General features: G+C 40.5%; 1 protein-coding gene across 1 annotated transcript in view; it reads left to right on the forward strand.

Annotated features, from left to right (window-relative positions):
• Lmln (leishmanolysin like peptidase) overlaps positions 1-18,469 on the forward strand; it is a 62,189-nt gene that overhangs the window by 23,159 nt on the left and 20,561 nt on the right. The window contains exons 7-11 of the mRNA XM_070030001.1: positions 277-382; positions 2,331-2,425; positions 9,211-9,328; positions 13,040-13,147; positions 16,673-16,749. Coding sequence (XP_069886102.1) covers positions 277-382; positions 2,331-2,425; positions 9,211-9,328; positions 13,040-13,147; positions 16,673-16,749 — 504 coding nt within the window. The remainder of the gene's footprint in view (positions 1-276; positions 383-2,330; positions 2,426-9,210; positions 9,329-13,039; positions 13,148-16,672; positions 16,750-18,469) is intronic.

Raw genomic sequence — 18,469 nt, forward strand, 5'->3', positions numbered from 1 at the left:
TTCTAGCCTTTAGCAAGAGAACTCAGGGACAGTGCCTAGGCCCTGTTGGTAATAGACTATGTTAGAGTTCAAGTTCTAGGACCAGCAGAAGTGCACATGTGCGTGCGTGCGTCCACATACACACACAGACAGATAGTAAAAGCTACAGAGTGACATTTGATACTAAGCAAAGCATCTTCTGTCCTTGAACAGTTTTGATAGAGAAGTGTCAGCTAGTAAATATAATAAATATTGTTCTGGAACATAATTTAAAAAATTCAACGTCTGTTTTAACAGGCCAATAGCAGGATATGCTAACCTGTGTCCAAATATGATCTCTACCCAGCCTCAGGAGTTTGTTGGGATGCTGTCTACTGTGAAACACGAGATTATTCATGCTCTGGTAAATGTCCTTCTTCATGCCTCTCTCACTGTGCTCTGGTTTTCATACATGATTCTAGAGTTAAAATTACATGAATTCTTAGATTCAGTAAACAACTCTCAATGAGAATTTTTAATGACTACAGTAGTGAGTAGGTAGGTTGAATTCTACTATCTAATATAATTTATAATTAGATAAGTAGGATTTTTTAGAGAATGAGTAAGCCTCTTAAGATAAAAGCTTAGTAATTTCACTCACATTAGAATGGTAATTTTGGGGCCATCTAGGCTCTTACTTATCTCTTACACACAGTATTTATGAAAATCTTCTTGTCCTATTTGGGCTTTCTACAACTTATATATGCTAATTGATTCAGAAACTCTCATTCCTTTTCCCTCATGTCCAAAATGTTGAACTTTCATTAGATGCATGTGGAAGTTAAATTTTTTTTGAAATTTTAAAATATTACTAGTCTAGTACCTGTGGCTCACGCCTATAATCCTAGCTACTCAGAGGCTGAGATCTCAGGATTATAGTTCAAAGCCAGCCCTGGCAGGAAAATCTGTAAATTAACTACCAAAAAGCTGGAAGTGGTAGAGTGCTAGCATTGAGCAAAAAAGCACAGAAACAGCATTCAGTCCTGAATTCAAGCCCTAGGATTGGCACACAAACACACATAATTGTGCGTGCACACGTGCATGCAAGCACATAAGCAGCAAGTTGAACTTGTTAATTTTAACTTAGTTTTTGTTTTTGTTGGTTGTTGGGCTTGAACTCTGGACCTGGGCACTGTCCCTCAGCTCTTCAGCTCAAGGCTAGCACTCTACCACTTGAGCCACAGCGCCTCTTCTAGCTTTTTCTGCTTATGTGGTGCTGAGAAATCGAACCCAGGGCCTCATGCATGCAAGGCAAGCACTTTACCACTGAGCCACCTTCCCAGCCCTGGGGCATGTGGTTTTATAGCCAGTTTATTTCACTTAATGTTGTTTTCAAGTTCATCAAAAGTTTGCTTTTTTTTTTTTTTTTTTTGCCAGTTGTGGGGCTTGAACTCTGGGCCTGGGCGCTGTCCCTCAGCTTTTCAAATCAAGGTGAGCACTCTACCACTTGAGCCATACTGCTACTTCCGGTTTTCTGAGTAGTTTATTGGAGATAAGAGTCTCATGGACTTTTCCTTCCTGGGCTGGCTTTGAAACTCTATCCTCAGATCTCAGCCTCCTGAGTAGCTAGGATTACTCCTGCCCATGCACAGCTTCTTTTTTTCTTTTTTTAAACCTCCATAGTCGCTGGGATTACAGGCTTGAGCCACCATCCCTGGCCTATTTTATTTTAATAATGTTCTGGGGGGCTGGGAATGTGGCTCAGTGGTAGAGCGCTTGCCTTGCATGCCTGAGGCCCTGGGTTCGATTCCTCAGCACCACATAAGCAAAAAGAAAAAAGCCGGAAATGGCCCTATGGCTCAAGTGGTAGAGTGCTAGCTAGCCTTGAGCTGAAGAGCTCAGGGACAGCGCCCAGGTCCAGAGTTCAGGCCCCATGACCTGACCACCTCCCCTCCCCCCCAAAAAATTAATAATGTTCTGGACTTGGTTGTGAAATTTAATGTACTGCTTCACCAACTCTTTGATACAGCATTCAGAAATGATACCTGAGGGAAGAATGCTAAAATAACCTAAAAGTAGACATAAGAAGTACTTCATTGTACATGATTTTAAAACTCAAGATTGCCTGCAAGTATCATTATAGTACAATATTGGTTCTAAATTTTCAGAATATATAAGGCATTTTGGACAAACCCATTAAAATATCTACACTGAGTAGTTAGAATTCAAGACTTTAACAACTCAATTGTTCATCTATATGCCATCTATGAGAAGCCCTGGGAAAGTATTGGCATGGCGCCTTCCTGTGGTAGCACCGTATAGTCTATGTAGTCAGATTTCATGTGTTCACAGGTGTTTTGAACTTTTTACAGGGTTTCTCTGCTGGGCTGTTTGCATTCTACCATGATCAAAATGGAAACCCTCTAACATCAAGATTTGCAGATGGGCTCCCACCTTTTAATTACAGGTATTTTCTATTTCATTCTTATTCTTGTACTTTTTTGTTGTTGTTGGTTGTGGATCTTGAACTCTGTGCACTGTCCCTGAGTTCTTCAGCTCAAGGCCAGTGCTCTACCACTTGCACCACTTCTGGTTTTCTGGTGATTAATTAGAGATAAGAGTTTTACGCACTATCTGTCCTGGGCTGGCTTCAAACTGTGATCCTCAGATCTCAGCCTCCTGATTAGCTAGGATTATAGGCGTGAGCCACTGGCACCCGGCCTATTTTCTTTGGCTAATCTTTTTTTTGGGGTCTGGTCGTGGGGCCTGAACTCTGGGCCTGGGCGCTGTCCCTCAGCTCTTCAGCTCAAGGCTAGCGCTCTACCACTTGAGCCACAGCGCCACTTCCGGCTTTTTTCTTTTTGCTTATGTGGTGCTGAAGAATCAAACCCAGGGCCTCATGCATGCAAGGCAAGCACTCTACCACTGAGCCACCTTCCCAGCCCCTCTTTGGCTAATCTTTTATCTTTTTTTTTTTTTTTTTTTTTTTTTTTTTTTTGGTGTGTGCTTGAACTCTAGGCCTGGGAACTGTCCCTCAGCTCTTCAGCTCAAGGTGAGGGTTCTACCACTTGAGCCACAGTGCTACTTCCAGTTTTCCGAGTAGAGATAAGATTGTCACAGAATTTCTTCTGGGGCTGGCTTTGAACCTCAGTCCTCAGATTTCAGCCTCCTGAGTAGCTAGGATTACAGGCGTGAGCCACTGACACCGGGCTAGTTTAGTTTACTTTTTTATTCACTTGGTATGTGTTCTTTACAAATTAGAGATACTCTTTTTTTTTTTTTTTTTTTGTCGGTCGTGGGGCTTGAACTCTGGGCCTTGGCGTTGTCCCTTGCTCTTCAGCTCAAGGCGAGCGCTCTACCACTTGAGCTACAGCGCCACTTCCGGTTTTCTGGTGGTTTTATTGGAGATAGGAGTCTCACGGTCTCTCCTGCCCGGGCTGGCTTTGAACCGCGATCCTCACTCAGATCTCAGCCTCCTGAGTAGCTAGGATTACAGGCGTGAGCCACCAGCGCCCGGCCATTAGAGATACTCTTGTTATTTTATTTTATTTTATTTTACATTTTTAATTTTTATTTATTTTTTATTGTGAAAATACTGTACAGAGGGGTTACAATTACATGGGCAAGATAATGATAGAGATACTCTGGTTTCATGTTTGTTGCATATATTTCTTCCAACAAGTGATCTTTTTACTTCATTGATCATTTTTTGCTATATAGAAACATAAATTTCTTTTGGGGGGGGTCTGGTCATGGGGCCTGAACTCTGGGCCTGGGTGCTGTCCCTCAGCTCTTCAACTCAAGGCTAGCACTCTACCACTTGAGCCACAGCGCCACTTCTGGCTTTTTTTTTTCTGCGTATGTGGTGCTGAGGAATTGAACCCAGGGCCTCATGCATGCAAGGCAAGCACTGTACCACTGAGCCACCTTCCCAGCCCCAGAAACATAATATTTTTATTTCATTAAATTCATCTATTTTCCTTTATTAAGATTATATATATCCTGGGTTGGGAAGGTGGCTCAGTGGTAGAGTGCTTACCTCGCATGCATGGCCCTGGGTTCAATTCCTGAGTACCACATAAGCAGAAAAAAGCTGTAAGTGGTGCTGTGGCTTAAGTGGTAGGGCGCTAGCCTTGAGCTGAAGAGCTGAGGGACAGTGCCCAGGCCCAGAGTTCAGCCCCCACGACTGACCCCCCCCAAAAAAAGATTATATATATTCCTGAACTTATAAAAGTATTTGCCATTTTTTTTGTAAATTACTATTTGACTTTTTGTTCTATTCAGAGCTTTAATCCATTCAGAATTTATTTTTAACCCTTTTTTATTGAGATTAGGTAATTACATTCCTATTTCACATATTTCACGATATTGTGGAGTAGAGTGATACTTAAAGTCACAAACACATTTTAACCTTCACAAGGCAAATTGTTATTATCATGGTCTATAAATTTTGTGAATTCTATGAGCTTTTTAGATTTTATTGTTATTGTAAGGGTGATGTACAAAAAAGTTATAAATTAGGTAACAAGTACACTTCTTTTTGGACAGTGTCACCTTTATTTATTTTTTTACATTTTTTTTTTTTTGGTCAGCCGTGGGGCTTGAACTCTGGGCCTGGGCGCTGTCCCTCAGCTCTTCAGCTCAAGGCTAGCGCTCTACCACTTGAGCTACACGCCACTTCCGGTTTTCTGGTGGTTTTATTGGATATAGGAGTCTCGCGGTCTCTCCTGCCCGGGCTGGCTTTGAACCAAGATCCTCAGATCTCAGCCTCCTGAGTAGCTAGGATTACAGGTGTGAGCCACCAGCGCCCAGCCCTGAATTTATTTTTTTTAATTTTATTTATTTGTTTATTTATTTTGCCAGTCCTGGGGCTTGAACTCAGGGCCTGGACAATGTCCTTGGGCTTCTTTTGCTCAAGGCTAGCAGTCTCTACTACTTGAGTTACTGCGCCACTTCTGGCTTTTTCTGTTTATGTGATACTGAGGAATTGAATCCAGGGCCTCATGCATGCTAGGCAAGCACTCTACCACTAAGCCACATTCCCAGCCCCTATTTATTATTTAAATTTAATTTTATTGTCAAGGTGATATACAGAAGAATTACAGTTACGTATGTAAGGTAGTGAGTACATTGTTACCTCCTCCCACTTTCCCTCTCCTCTAATCCCCTGATTTTTTTTTTTTTTTTTTGGTTGGTGTCAGGCTTGAATTCTGGGCCTGGGCATTGTCCCTTAGCTCTTCAGCTTAAGGCGAGCACTCTACAACTTGAGCCACAGCACCACTTCCAGTTTTCTGCTGGTTTATTGGAGATAAGAGTCTCATGGACTTTTCCTGCCTGAGCTGGTTTTGAACCATGATCCTCAAATCACAGCCTTCTGAATTAGCTAGGATTATAAGCATGAGTCACCAGCACCTGGCTCCAAATTTATTTTTTATTTCTGTATTTTGGGATTCTTTTTGTAGGATACATTAATTCTTACAGCTATTTGTATTTTATTATTATGAACTCTTTTTCTTTGTAATAACAGTTGTGTTAGAAGTCTATTTTATCTTGTTAGTATAGCCACTTATGTTCCTACTTTGAGTACTAGTTACAGAATAGTTCTAGTTACAGAATATAACACATGCATGTGTGTGTGTGTGTGTGTGTGTGTGTGTGTGTGTATGTTTGTATATATGTATTTTTTTTTTTGTTTTTTTGGGGGGGTCCAGAAGTGGGGCCTGAACTCTGGGCCTGGGCACTGTCCCTCACCTCTTCAGCTCAAGGCTAGCGCTCTACCACTTGAGCCACAGCGCCACTTCCGGAGCTTTTTTTTTTGCTTAGGTGGTGCTGAGGAATCGAACCCAGGGCCTCATGCATGCAAGGCAAGCGCTCTGCCACTGAGCCACCTTCCCAGCCTTTATGTATGTATATACTGCCCCCAAGAGCTTAAATTCAGGGCCTCAGAACCTCACTTGACTTGTTGATCAGCTGGTACTCTCCTACTTGAGCCATGTCTTCAGTCCATTATTTTGCTGGCTATTGGGGTTGGAATTTCAAAGACTTCTACCTGGGCTAACTTTAAAACTCAATCCTTCAGGTTTCAGCTTGTTAAATTACAGATGTGAGCCACAGACTGCATCTTTGGTTGTTTGTGAGATAAGGTCTGGCTTTGTAGCCTAGGTTGGCCTTGAATTTTTGATTCTTTGCCTTCTAAATGCTGGAATTGCAGGTATAAACTACTACACTTGGCTTTAAATAGTATATCTTTTTATTGCTTTGCTTTTACCTTTTTGTGTCCTTCAATCTAAATAGTGCTTCTTGTGCAGGACCAGTTGGATGTATTAGATTGTTTCTTAATCTCCAGTGGTTGCTGGGTTAAGTTGTGGAGTGTGTTAGTTTTAATTTGTTAAGTTGTCAGTTTTCCAAATTGCCATGAAATTGGAGAGATGGCATGGGGACACAATTTGCTGATCTTTTTTTTTTTTTGTCGGTTGTGGGGCCTGAACTCTGGACCTGGGCACTGTCCCTCAGCTCTTCAGCTCAAGGCTAGCACTCTACCACTTGAGCTACAGCGCCACTTCCGGCTTTTTCTGCTTATGTGGTGCTGAGGAATTGAACCCAGGGCCTCCTGCATGCAAGGCTAGCACTCTACCACTGAGCCACCTTTCCAGCCCAATTTGCTGGTTTTGATGAGATTCATGTGCTCTACTTTTCATAAATAAATGCTTCCTAAATGGTTGAAAACTTTATTTTCAAATTCCTGAAAAAATGATTTGGCCAATTGGGCAGTTTTCTCATTGTTCTCATGGAGGAAGTTTCAGAGATCTTTCCCTGTCATTTTTCCTGACATCTTTTGGGAATTTATTTTTGTAAATGGCATTAAATAGGGATTTTAATCTTGTTTCTTAGTCTTTTTCATAGCACAGTTATTAAATAAATTCTTTGTCACTAAATCAGGATGAAAAATACTGTTGTTCAGTGTCCTTGTATTGGAAATATCTCTGGATTTGCTTAGTTTTGCTTTTTTTTTTTTGGGGGGTCTGGTCGTGGGGCCTGAACTCTGGGCCTGGGCACTGTCCCTCAGCTCTTCAGCTCAAGGCTAGCGCTCTACCACTTGAGTCACAGCACCACTTCCGGCTTTTTTCTTTTTGCTTATGTGGTGCTGAAGAATCGAACCCAGGGCCTCAGGCATGCAAGGCAAGCGCTCTACCACTGAGCCACCTTCCTAACCCCTGCTTTTTTTTTTTTTTTTTGACAGTCATGGGGCTTGAACTCTGGGCCTGGGCACTGTCCCTAAGGTCTTCAGCTCAAGTCTAGCACCCTACCACTTGAGCTACAGTGCCACTTCTGGCTTTTTCTGTTTATGTGGCACTGAGGAATTGAACCCAGGGCTTCATGCATGGTAGGTAAGCACTCTACCATTAAGCCACATAAGCCATGCTATTTTTTTCCCCCCCTGCCAGTCCTGGGGCTTAAACTAAGGGCCTGGGTGCTGTCCCTGAGCTTCTTTTGCTCAGGGCTTGAGCCATGGCTCTACTTCTGGCTTTTCTTTGTAAGTGGTACTAAGGAATCAAACCCAGGGCTTCATGCATGCTTGTATTCTGGTTGGGGAAGATAGACAGCAAAGGCATTGTATTCTCAATCTCATGAACAGTATTCAGTGTAGTCCACACCATATTAGACTTTTCTGTCCTCTAGGAATATTTACTACACTTGATTTCATACTACTGTCTTTTACCTTCCAGTGTATAAAAATTGTTCAAAATAAAGGGTTTCATTGTGATATGTCAAAAGGAAGCAGTTGAGGGCTAGGGATGTAATTCAATGGTAGAGTGCATATGTAGCATGTGCAAGGTCCTAGTTCAACCTCAGCACCACAAAAAAAAAAAAAAAAAGAGCAAGCAATTGCTTCATTGTCATCTTAGCCCAGAATTAGCTATGTGAACTTGAGCAAATTACTTTATGTCCCTAAGCTTCTGCCTATCTCCAAATAGTGCTTATAATCCCATAAGGCTATTAACAGAGATGAAGTTTGAAAATTCTTATCAAGTACTTTATATGAATGGAGCACACAATAAACTCTCCCATAATTCAGTCTCATTGATATTTATGTTCACTTTTACATTTAAAGTAGTAGTGACTTTACAAAAATAACTTTTGTTTTTGTTTTTGTGCCTGGGCCTGGGCACTGTCCCTGATCTTTCATGATCAAGTCTAGCATTCTACATACAACTTGAGTCATAGCTCCACTTCTGGGTTTTTTGTTGTTGTTTTTTTTTGGGGGGGGTGGTTGGTATTAAATTGAAGGTAAGAACTTTGGAAAGCAATATGGAGGTTCCTCAAAAGACTCCACATAGAGCTCCCCTATGACCCAGCAATCCCACTTCGGGGCATTATACAAATGTTTACAAACAAGACCATACTAAAGCTACCAGCACAACTATGTTTATTGCAGCATTATTTACCAACCCAGATGCCCCTCAGTAGATGAATGGATCAAGAAAATGTGGTATATATACACAATGGAATTCTATGCCTCCATCAGAAAGAATGACATTGCCCCATTTGTTAGGAAATGGAAAGGCTTGGAAAAAATTATATTAAGTGAAGTAAGCTAGGCCCAAAGAAACATAGGTCCCATGGTTTCCCTTATTTGCAATATCTAGTATATGTCTGAGTCAAGCAGAAAAGGTTAGATAAGGTGATGTTAGGAAAATGAACCCGAAGATATATATTCAAATGTTTTTTTTCTTTCATGAGATTTTTTTCCAACACATTTATAAAATTATTTCTTTGTTGCTTTGTATGTCCCTCCCCCACAGTATAACCCCTGCTTTCACTGTATTTGATGTCGGTATAATTTGTGGAGGGGAAGGGGAAAAACAAATCGTTTAAATAGGGATACAGGTGGACCCATTGCAACAATGAGATGTACAAGTTGTTATGTCAAAAACGAACTTTACAACTTTGATTTGGGGGGGAGCAGGGAGGATGGGAAGGGATGGGAAGGGGAAACAAAGGAGGAGGCTACAATGCTTGATAAGAAATGTACTCATTATCTTGCCCATGTAATTGTAACCCCTCTGTACAGTATTTTCACAATAAAAAATAAAATAAAATAAATTGGAGGTAAGAGTCTCATGGACTTTCTTGCCCAGGCTGGCTTTAAACCACATTCCTCAGATCTCAACCTCCTGAGTAGCTAGGATTACAGGCGTGAGCCACTGGCATCCAGCTAGAAATAACTGTCTTTTTATTCTGCAATTTCAGTCTTGGATTGTATCAGTGGAGTGATAAAGTAGTTCGAAAAGTGGAGAGATTATGGAATGTTCGAGATAATAAAGTAGTTCGCCACACTGTGTATCTTCTAGTAACACCCCGTGTTGTTGTAAGTATTACTAACTGCTTCATGTCTCATAAAGCATCTTCCTTCGCTATTTTTCTTGTGTTATTAATCATTATTGTTTAAGAATGGACTGTTGGATCACTCTTGTAATCCTAGCTACTCAGAAGGCTGAGATCCAAAAGATTACAGTTGTTCAAAGCCCGATGGGCAGAAAAATAAGCATCAAAATGCTAGTCTGGATGTGTGACTCAACTGATAGATTACCACTTCAGAAAGCAGGAGGTCCTGGTATCAAGCCCCAGTACTGCTCACTCCTCTTTTTTAAAAAAAGGCAGCATGGATGAGAATGATTACTTAAGTCTTGTTAAGTTGGAGGTGGCTTTCTGAAAAAGCACCTCAATATGAAAGATTTATTAGGCCAATGGTATTCATGTCAAGAAGACTTGTATAATGCATCCTGAACCAAAACCACCTTTGCCTGCTAGTACCTGGTATAAAAAGAACCCCTCATCTCTAAAGTATATAATTTTTGTGCTATCCCAACAGGTACTGAAATTGAGGTGAATCTGAGCAAGTTGGGCCTTGTGACATAAGGAGGCATAGTTATTTGGGAAAATTATGGCCAGATTTCAGCAGTCCTGAAGACAATGGATACATAAATTCAGTCTTGTTGCAATTACTGAAAACCACCATTACTACAAGGTTTCTAAATACTACCAAACAGCCTTACACACCTGAAATGCTTAAGTGAACTTTTGGGTTTTGTTGTTGTCTGTTTTTGTTTTTGCAGGTCCTGGGCTTTGAACTCAGGTTCTGGGCACTATCTCTGAGCTTTTTTTTTTTTTTTTCCTTCAGCGCTAGTGCTCTACCACTGGGGCCACAGCTCAACTGACTGCTTTTTAGAAGCTAATTGGAAATGAGTCACAGACTTTCCTTCCTAGACTGGCTTCAAACCATGATCCTAGATCTTAGCCTTCTGAATTACTAGGATTACAGTTCTCAGCTTGATAACTATTTTTAAATTGTAAATAACATTAAAATGGAAAAGTTAAAGTTTCTTTATACCAAAGGAAAGTCAGCAGTGTGTCAAGACAACCTATGGACTAGAGTAAAATTTTTGCAGCCCAATGTCTGATGAGGGAGTTAATATCCAAAATGTATAAGGATCTGAACTTAATAACAAGAAAACTAAAACCTGAATTTTAAAAATTGGACAAGAATTTGGATATGGTGGTATATGTTTTTAATCCTAGCAGAAGCAGGAAGAGCTCAAGTTCAAGGCCAGCCTGGAGTGCTTAACAAGATTGGGCTAGGAGCCTAAGAAAGGAAGACATACAAATGGCCAACATATATATTAAAAAAAGTTCAATATTACTAGTCATTAAGGAACTATAAACTATAATGAGATCATTTCACACCTGTCAGAATGGCTGTTACCAAAATGTCAGAAGAGCTGAAGCAAAGCTTAGTGGTAAAGCACCTGCCTAGCAGGCTCAAGGCTCTGAGTTCAAAACTCATTACCAACACACACACACAAAAGAGGAAAACAGACAAAACAGAGGAGTCACAGAGGAGCTAGAGAAAAGAAAAAAAAGGCCTTTGTACACTATTAGTGGAAATGTAAATTAGTACAGACATTATGGAATTCCCTCAAAAAATTTTTTAGTTTTTAGAATTGTCATATTACCCAGCAAACCTACTTCTGGGCCTTTAGACCAAATGTTTGAAATTGGTTTGTCAAAGAGATGTCTGCACTGCATGTTCCTGGCAGCACAACTCAAACATTAGGGAATCAAATGGATGGATAAAGAAAATGTGGCATATATATTCAACAAAATACTATTCAGCCTTAAAAAGCAGGGGAATTGTATCATTCCTGACATCATGAGTAGAATCAGAGAACATTATGCTAAGTGAAGTAAGTCATGTGTGGAAAGACAAATATTTGGTGTTCTTATTAACATGTGAAATGCATAGAAATAGTACAGAATGATGATCAGGAAAGGAATGATGAAATAATGCTAGAAGAGTACAAAGTTTGTCAGGGGGAATAACTGTGGTATTTTTTCTTTCTTTCTTTCTTTCTTTCTTTCTTTCTTTCTTTCTTTCTTTCTTTCTTTCTTTCTTTCTTTCTTTTCTTTTCTTTTCTTTTTTGTAGGTCATGGGGCTTGAACTCTGGGCCTGAGTGCTGTCCCTCAGCTCTTCATTCAGCTCAAGGCTAGCACGCTATCACTTGAGCTACAGCGCCACTTCCTGTTTTCTGGTGGTTTATTAGAGATAAGAGTTTCATGGATTTTCTTGCCTGGGCTGGCTTTCAATCGCGATCCTCAGATCTCAACCTCCTGAATAACTAGGATTACAGGCGTGAACCCCCAAGCGCCCGCTGCTTTCTTTTTCTTTTTTGGTTGGTTGTGGGGCTTGAACTCTGGGCCTGGGCACTGTCCCTCAGCTCTTCAGCTCAAGTCTTCTGTTTTTCTATTGGTTTATTCGAGATAAGAGTTTCAGGGCTAGAAAGGTGGCTCAGTGGTAGAGCGCTTGCCTTGCATGCTCGAGGACCTGGGTTCAATTCCTCAGCACCACATAAGCAAAAGATAAAAAGCCGGAAGTGGCGCTGTGGCTCAAGTGGTAGAGCGCTAGCCTTGAGCTGAAAAGCTGAGGGACAGTGTCCAGGCCCAGAGTTCAGGCCCCACGACCGGACCCAACAAAAAAAAAAAAAAAAGAATTTCATGAACTTTCTTGCCCAGGCTGGCTTTGAACTCTGATCATTGGAGCTCAACCTCCTGAGTAGCTATCTGCTTGGTATTTTCTTTTTAAGGCAATCTATTGCATAGCCTAGTGAATATAGATACTTTTATATTTTACATTTCAAAATTGCTAAAGTACATTTTAAATTTTCTCAGTGGAAAAAAGTCTGAAGTATAGGGCTGGGAAGGTGGTTCAGTGGTAAGAGTGCTTGCCTTGCATGCATGAAGCCCTGGGTTCAATTCCTCAGCACCACATAAGCAGAAAAAGCCAGAAGTGGCACTGTGTCTCAAGTGGTAGAACGCTAACTTTTAGCTGAAGAGCTCAGGGATGGCGCCCAGGCCCAGAGTTCAGGTCCCACGACCGACAAAAAAAAAAATCAACCTGAAGTAATAGATATATTAGTTTGGTTTTATTATTCTTCATTGTATACATTGATCAAATGGTTCCCCAAAGGTGTACAATACAGACCATTACTTATAATAAAGTAAAAAATTATAAATGTATTACTATAAAAATTGCTAGAGGCAGTCATAATAGTCTACCTTTTTAAATATGTATGTGATTTATGCCTGGTGCCGGTGGCTCACTCCTGTAACTAGCTACTCAGGAGACTGAGCTCTAATGATTGTAGTTTGAAGCCAGCCTGGACAGAAGAGCCCATGAAACTCTTATCTCCAGTTAACCATCAAAAACAGAAATGGAGCTATGGCTCAAGTGGTAGAATGTTAGCCTTGATCGAAAAAGCTCAGGGACAGCATCCATGCCCTGAGTTTAAGCCCCAGAACAAGCATACTCTCCCGCCTCCAAAAAAGTGACTTAGTCAAAATCTTCAGAGGGAAATAAAAATTTCCTAGCAAAGATATATCTTGCAGCATCTAAATATTTAATTATACTAATTTCTTACCAAAGTAATTCTTTAATATCTGCTTCATTATAGCCATATTAAAGTTTACTATTATCTTACAGTACTTTTGTGAGGTTGATTTTTTTTTTTTTTCTGATTCTTAGGATGAAGCCCGAAAACATTTTAATTGTCCAGTTCTGGAAGGAATGGAACTTGAAAATCAAGGTGGTATGGGTACAGAACTCAACCATTGGGAGAAGCGGTTATTAGAGGTTAGCCATTTTAAATTTTTACTAGACTTCTCTCTTGCTCACTCTCTCTTTCAGGAAGTCATTTGTGTTCATAATAAAAGTTATTTAAATGGGTTGCAAAGTAAATTTTAAAAGTCCCTTTCAGCTCTACAAATCCATTCTCTAAATGTAGTTGCTAAGGTTTTTGTGGATTCTTCCCTAAATATATGTACATACACACATGAAAAAAGGTTATCTTAATGAGTTTATTAATTTATGGGAATTTTTTCCACTTAATGATATATTGTAGACATCTTTCCAAAGCAGTACAGCTGCTTCTGTTATAGTACAATATATGCTTTCCTAAAAGACCTCTCTTTAAAATTATTCACAAAAATGGGGCTGGGAAGGTGGCTCAGTGGTAGAGTGCTTGCCTTGCATGCATGAGGCCCTGGGTTCGATTCCTCACCACCACATAAGCAAAAAGAAAAAAGCCGGAAGTGGCACTGTGGCTCAAGTGGTAGAGTGCTAGTCTTGAGCTGAAGAGTTGAGGGATAGTGCCCAGGCCCAGAATTCAGGCCCCATGACCGGACCCCCCCACCAAAAAGAAAAATTATTCACAAAAATAACAAAATGTTGGGAAACCCAGTAACCAGAATAGTATATTTAAAAAAAAAAAGTCTTAAAAAACTACTTAGAGGGGCCGAAAATGTGGCTTAGTGGTAGAGTGCTTGAATTCCTCAGTACCACATAAACAGAAAAAACTGGAAGTGCCACTATGGCCCAAGTGGTAGAGTGCTAGCCGTGAGCAAAAGAAGCTCAGGGACAGTGCTCAGGCCTTGAGTTCAAGCCCCAAGACTGGCAAAACAAAAAACAACAGCAACAAAAAAAACCTGCTTAGACTAATAAAGACATTTCTAATAAATTTCTAATAACTAATAAAGACATTTCTAATAAATAAATTTCTAATAACTACATTCCTATGTCTGTTCTAAGATTTCTTTTTTTGTTGTTTTTTTTTGGGGGGTCCGGTCATGGGGCCTGAACTCTGGGCCTGGGCGCTGTCCCTCAGCTCTTCAGCTCAAGCTAGTGCTCTACTACCTGAGCCACAGCACCACTTCCGGCTTTTTTTCTTTTTGCTTATGTGGTGCTGAGGAATCAAACCCAGGGCCTCAGGCATGCAAGGCAAGCACTCTACCACTGAGCCACCTTCCCAGCCCTGTTCTAAGATTTCTTTACCTGTATCAAGCAGCATTGGTAGCTGGATGGGGAATTGTAAATGTAAATAAGGGACACAGATGGGAGAAAACCTGTATATACTCTTATAGGCCAAGTCTCTATCCATATGCAGCACAGCTTCCTCTGCTCCTGTGTTCACTGATCCATTAAAACATGCAGTGAGCAATTGTCATGCCTCCAGAGTGGTGTCTCAGCACCACCCTTAGGTTTTTATGAGGCCTCTTTGCAAAAAAAGATTCCCTTAGAATGATAAAGGATAGCAGGAAGCATGCCCAGCCTGCTAGCATAGTGAAGTCAGCCTACACACAGCAGAGTAGGAGCTGTCATTTGTGTCTCTTCCTCTCTCCAACTCAGTAGAGGCGTGAAAGACCATAGCAGTTGGAAGAAAGAACCAGTATGGCTTAAGAATGCCAGATAGAAGCCATTATCTTTTTAGCAGATCTATCTGTACACAGGGGATTCCCTAAGTGTGGCTTAATAATAGATGATGGAGCTCATTTACAGGAATCCCAAACCCAGAGAGGTGAACCACAGGCCTTTTTCAAATCACAAAGTTGACATTCTACCTTTATTAAGTTCTGTTCCTAAGAACAGAACTAGAAATAGTTAATCTAAGATGCATTTACTTACCTGGAAAGGAAGGAAGAATAAAGCCCTAAAACCAGAATTCCTGCCGGGCACCTGTGGCTCATGCCTCTAATCCTAGCTACTCAGGAGGCTGAGATCTGAGGATTGCCGTTCAAATCCAGCCTGGGCAGGAAAGTCCATGAGACTCTAGACTCTTATCTCCAATTAACCACCAGAAAACCGAAGTGGCACTGTGGCTAAAGTGGTAGAGTACTTGCTTTAAGTTGAAGAGCTCAAGGACAGTGCCTAGGCCCAGAGTTCAAGATCTGTGACTGACCGAAAAACAACAACAGAGGCTGGGGGTTTAGCCCAGCGGAAGGGCGCCCGCCTGGCGTGCCCAAGGCCCTGGGTTCGGTTCTCAGCCCTAGTTTAAAAAAAAAAAAAAAAGAAAAACAACAACAACAAAACCATTTCTGATTGAGGTCTCTTTCTTGAGGTTTGTTTGTATAGATAGTTACAGCCAATTTATGTCCTGACTAAGGGTATTAAAATTATGAAATGAGTGAACTTAATGCTTGTGTTCTGATCTAGATAACCACAGAATAACACTGATGAAAACATATTGAAAGCTCATGTACTGATTGTCCTTGAGGATTCACTTTTATATTTTCCTTAAAGAATTTTCTACAGTGATTCCCTTAGCAAGATGTAGATGGGCCAGAATGAAAATGTATGTAGTTTTCAATAGAAGACCTGAAAACAGAAATTTCATTAACTTCTTCTCTTCCCCCAAACCAACTTTATGTTCTCAAAAAGTACTTTTTTAAAGGATGATATTACAGTATTTGAGATGATCATTCAATATTCAACATAAAGATTCAAAGAATAATTAGAGCTGACCAAAGATATAATATGAATATGCTCCCTTAAGAGGCAGCAAAGCCCTCACTTTCAATGTAAATTTTAGGATACAAAATAAGATATTTGGTAGCTAGTACACTTGGGCAGTATTTTAGGTTCCCTAATGGATATTGTTTGATCACATGATTCTGTCACACTTGTTTTGCATGTTAGTGTATATTACTGTGATTACAAAGTTGGGGGTTAGAAAAGGTTTTCTATGCAACTGAGGTAACAACTGTTCTTGATCCCAAATTACCTTAGTATCCATCTCAATTATACATTTAACGTTGACTAGCAAATGTGATTATTTTATAGTGGTATTTCTGATTCCATGTGTATTTGTCTTCATTTTCATCATAAAGTCTTGATGCTGGTTCCAGTACACACATGATAGAGACAATTGAGGCAGAAAATGGAGTTCACTTTATGTTTCAGGCTTTTGTAATTCACCATTTTGAAGTGATTATTTTTCCAGCCTCTCACTTAAAACACTTAAAATATACAGCAGAGGGTCTGGGAAGGTGGCTCAGTGGTAGAGTGCTCATCTCGCATGCATAAGGCCCTGGCTTTGATTCCTCAGCACCACATAAGCAGAAAAAGCCAACGTGGCGCTGTGGCTCAAGTGGTAGAGTGCTAGCCTTGAGCTGAAGAGCTGAGGGACAGCACCTAGGCCCAAAGTTAAGGCCTCACAACTGACAAAAAAAAAAATCTATAGGCCCAGAGTTAAGGCCCCACAATTGACGAAAAAAAAAATCTATATCTATAGAAATAGATATATACATACATACATCAGAGGAATCAGAAATAATTGGGAGCTGTAGAGTCAACCTCTAATTGAAATCTTCTGGTGATTTTCAGAATGAAGCCATGACTGGTTCTCATACTCAGAACCGAGTCCTCTCTCGAATCACGCTGGCGCTAATGGAAGACACTGGGTAAAACAGCTGTGAGAATGTGATATGAAGACGAAGTGCATATTAAGATTATACCTCAAGAAAATGCAGATATTTCGTATCAAAGCAAAATGTACTTACTTTTAGGAGGTAGCTGACAGCACCTTGAAAAGTAATTAGCACATAGTACTTTGAGATTAAGGATTACTTTTTGCAAAGTGATAATTTTTTTTAAAGCAGTATTGAGGTTTGAACTCAGGCAGTTCCCTGTCAGTAGCCAGTGGGAATCTTTGCCTTTGTTAGCCCTCAGTAATTCTGCAAGCACTTACTAGGTTCAATATATTCCTTCCCCCTGTTGAATAGCATATACCAGGCTGATGAACACATCCATGTGCGGAATCTAGGCACCAGTCACGCTTCCAAGGAATGCTTGGTACCTTTTTTGGCCTTTGTTTTGTTCATATCTATTTACTTATTTATTTAGACAATACTCTAGTTTGAACTCAGCATCTTGCACTTGTGGGTTGCTTGCCCAGCTGGCACTCTACTACCTGAGCCATGCCTCTAGCCTGCTTTTTGATGGTTAATTGGAGATGGAGTCTTTTCAGTTTTTCAGCCTGACCCTGAAGATCTCACCCTCCTGAGTAAAGATTACAGGTGTGAGCCATAAGAACTAGCTTTGTGTGTTTTTGTTTTGTTCTTTGTTTTTTGTTTTTGTACCAATATTGAGGCTTGAACTCGGCTAGCCTGGGTGCTATCCCTGAGCTCTTTTTGCTCAAGGCCAGTGTTCAAGACTACTTGAGCCATAGCTTTACTTCCAACTTTTTGTGGCTAATTTGAGATAAGAGTCTGATAGACTCTGGGCTGTCTTCAAACCATGGTCCTCAGATCTCAGCCTTCTTAGTAGCTAGAATTAGTAGACACTGGTGCCCTTCTGGGTTTTATTATTGTTGTTGTTTGTTTGTTTTTGAGATGAGGTCTCCCTGTTTTATCCAGGCTGAGCTCAAAACTCATGTGTTCACCCAGTCCTCCTTCCTCAGCCTTCTGAGTATCTGAGACTGTAAACATACTACTATGGAAAGCAATCTAGTGTTTAAGAATGTATTACTGAGTGTGCTGACTCTCTAAGGGGTTTGATGACTTCACATTTTAGCAGTAGGCAGAACTTCCTCTAACAGCCACATTGCTGATGTTATCACTAGTGTGCTAGGGCAGGAGCACTCTGGACAACCTAACCTTGCCACCATCACCAGGTTAACTAAATAATGAGATGCTCACTTCAGCCGCAGAGTTTATAAATATTTTGGTATTGGAGCACTAGGATTCATTTCTTCACTTTCTCTCTGAGAGAAGAGAGAGTTCTGTTAGAAGTTAGGATGTTTCTACTTTTGTTTGATTTTGTGGATTATTATTCCTTTGAGACTATGTTTTTGTTTATTAAAGAGACAAGATACACAATACAGACAGGTAAGAAAACTTTTGTTTTGCCGGTACTGGGGTTTGAACTCAGAGCCTCATGCTCACTTCATTTTCTTGCTTGGCTGGAACTCTTCCACTTGAGCTATGCCTTCAGCCAGCCCATAATTTCAGAGCTTTTGCAAACTAATGTTTTTTCTTAAGAATAAAGAAGCTGGGCACTGGTGGCTCACACCTGTAATCCTACCTACTCATGAGTCCGAGATCTGAGGATTGCTGTTCAAAGCCAGCCCAGGAAGGAAAGTCCATGAGACTCTTATCTCTAGTTAATCACTAGAAAACTGGA

The sequence above is a fragment of the Dipodomys merriami genome, unplaced genomic scaffold, assembly GCF_024711535.1.
Source record: "Dipodomys merriami isolate MVZ:Mamm:240054 unplaced genomic scaffold, mDipMer1.0.p SCAF_2, whole genome shotgun sequence".
Classification (NCBI taxonomy): domain Eukaryota; kingdom Metazoa; phylum Chordata; class Mammalia; order Rodentia; family Heteromyidae; genus Dipodomys; species Dipodomys merriami.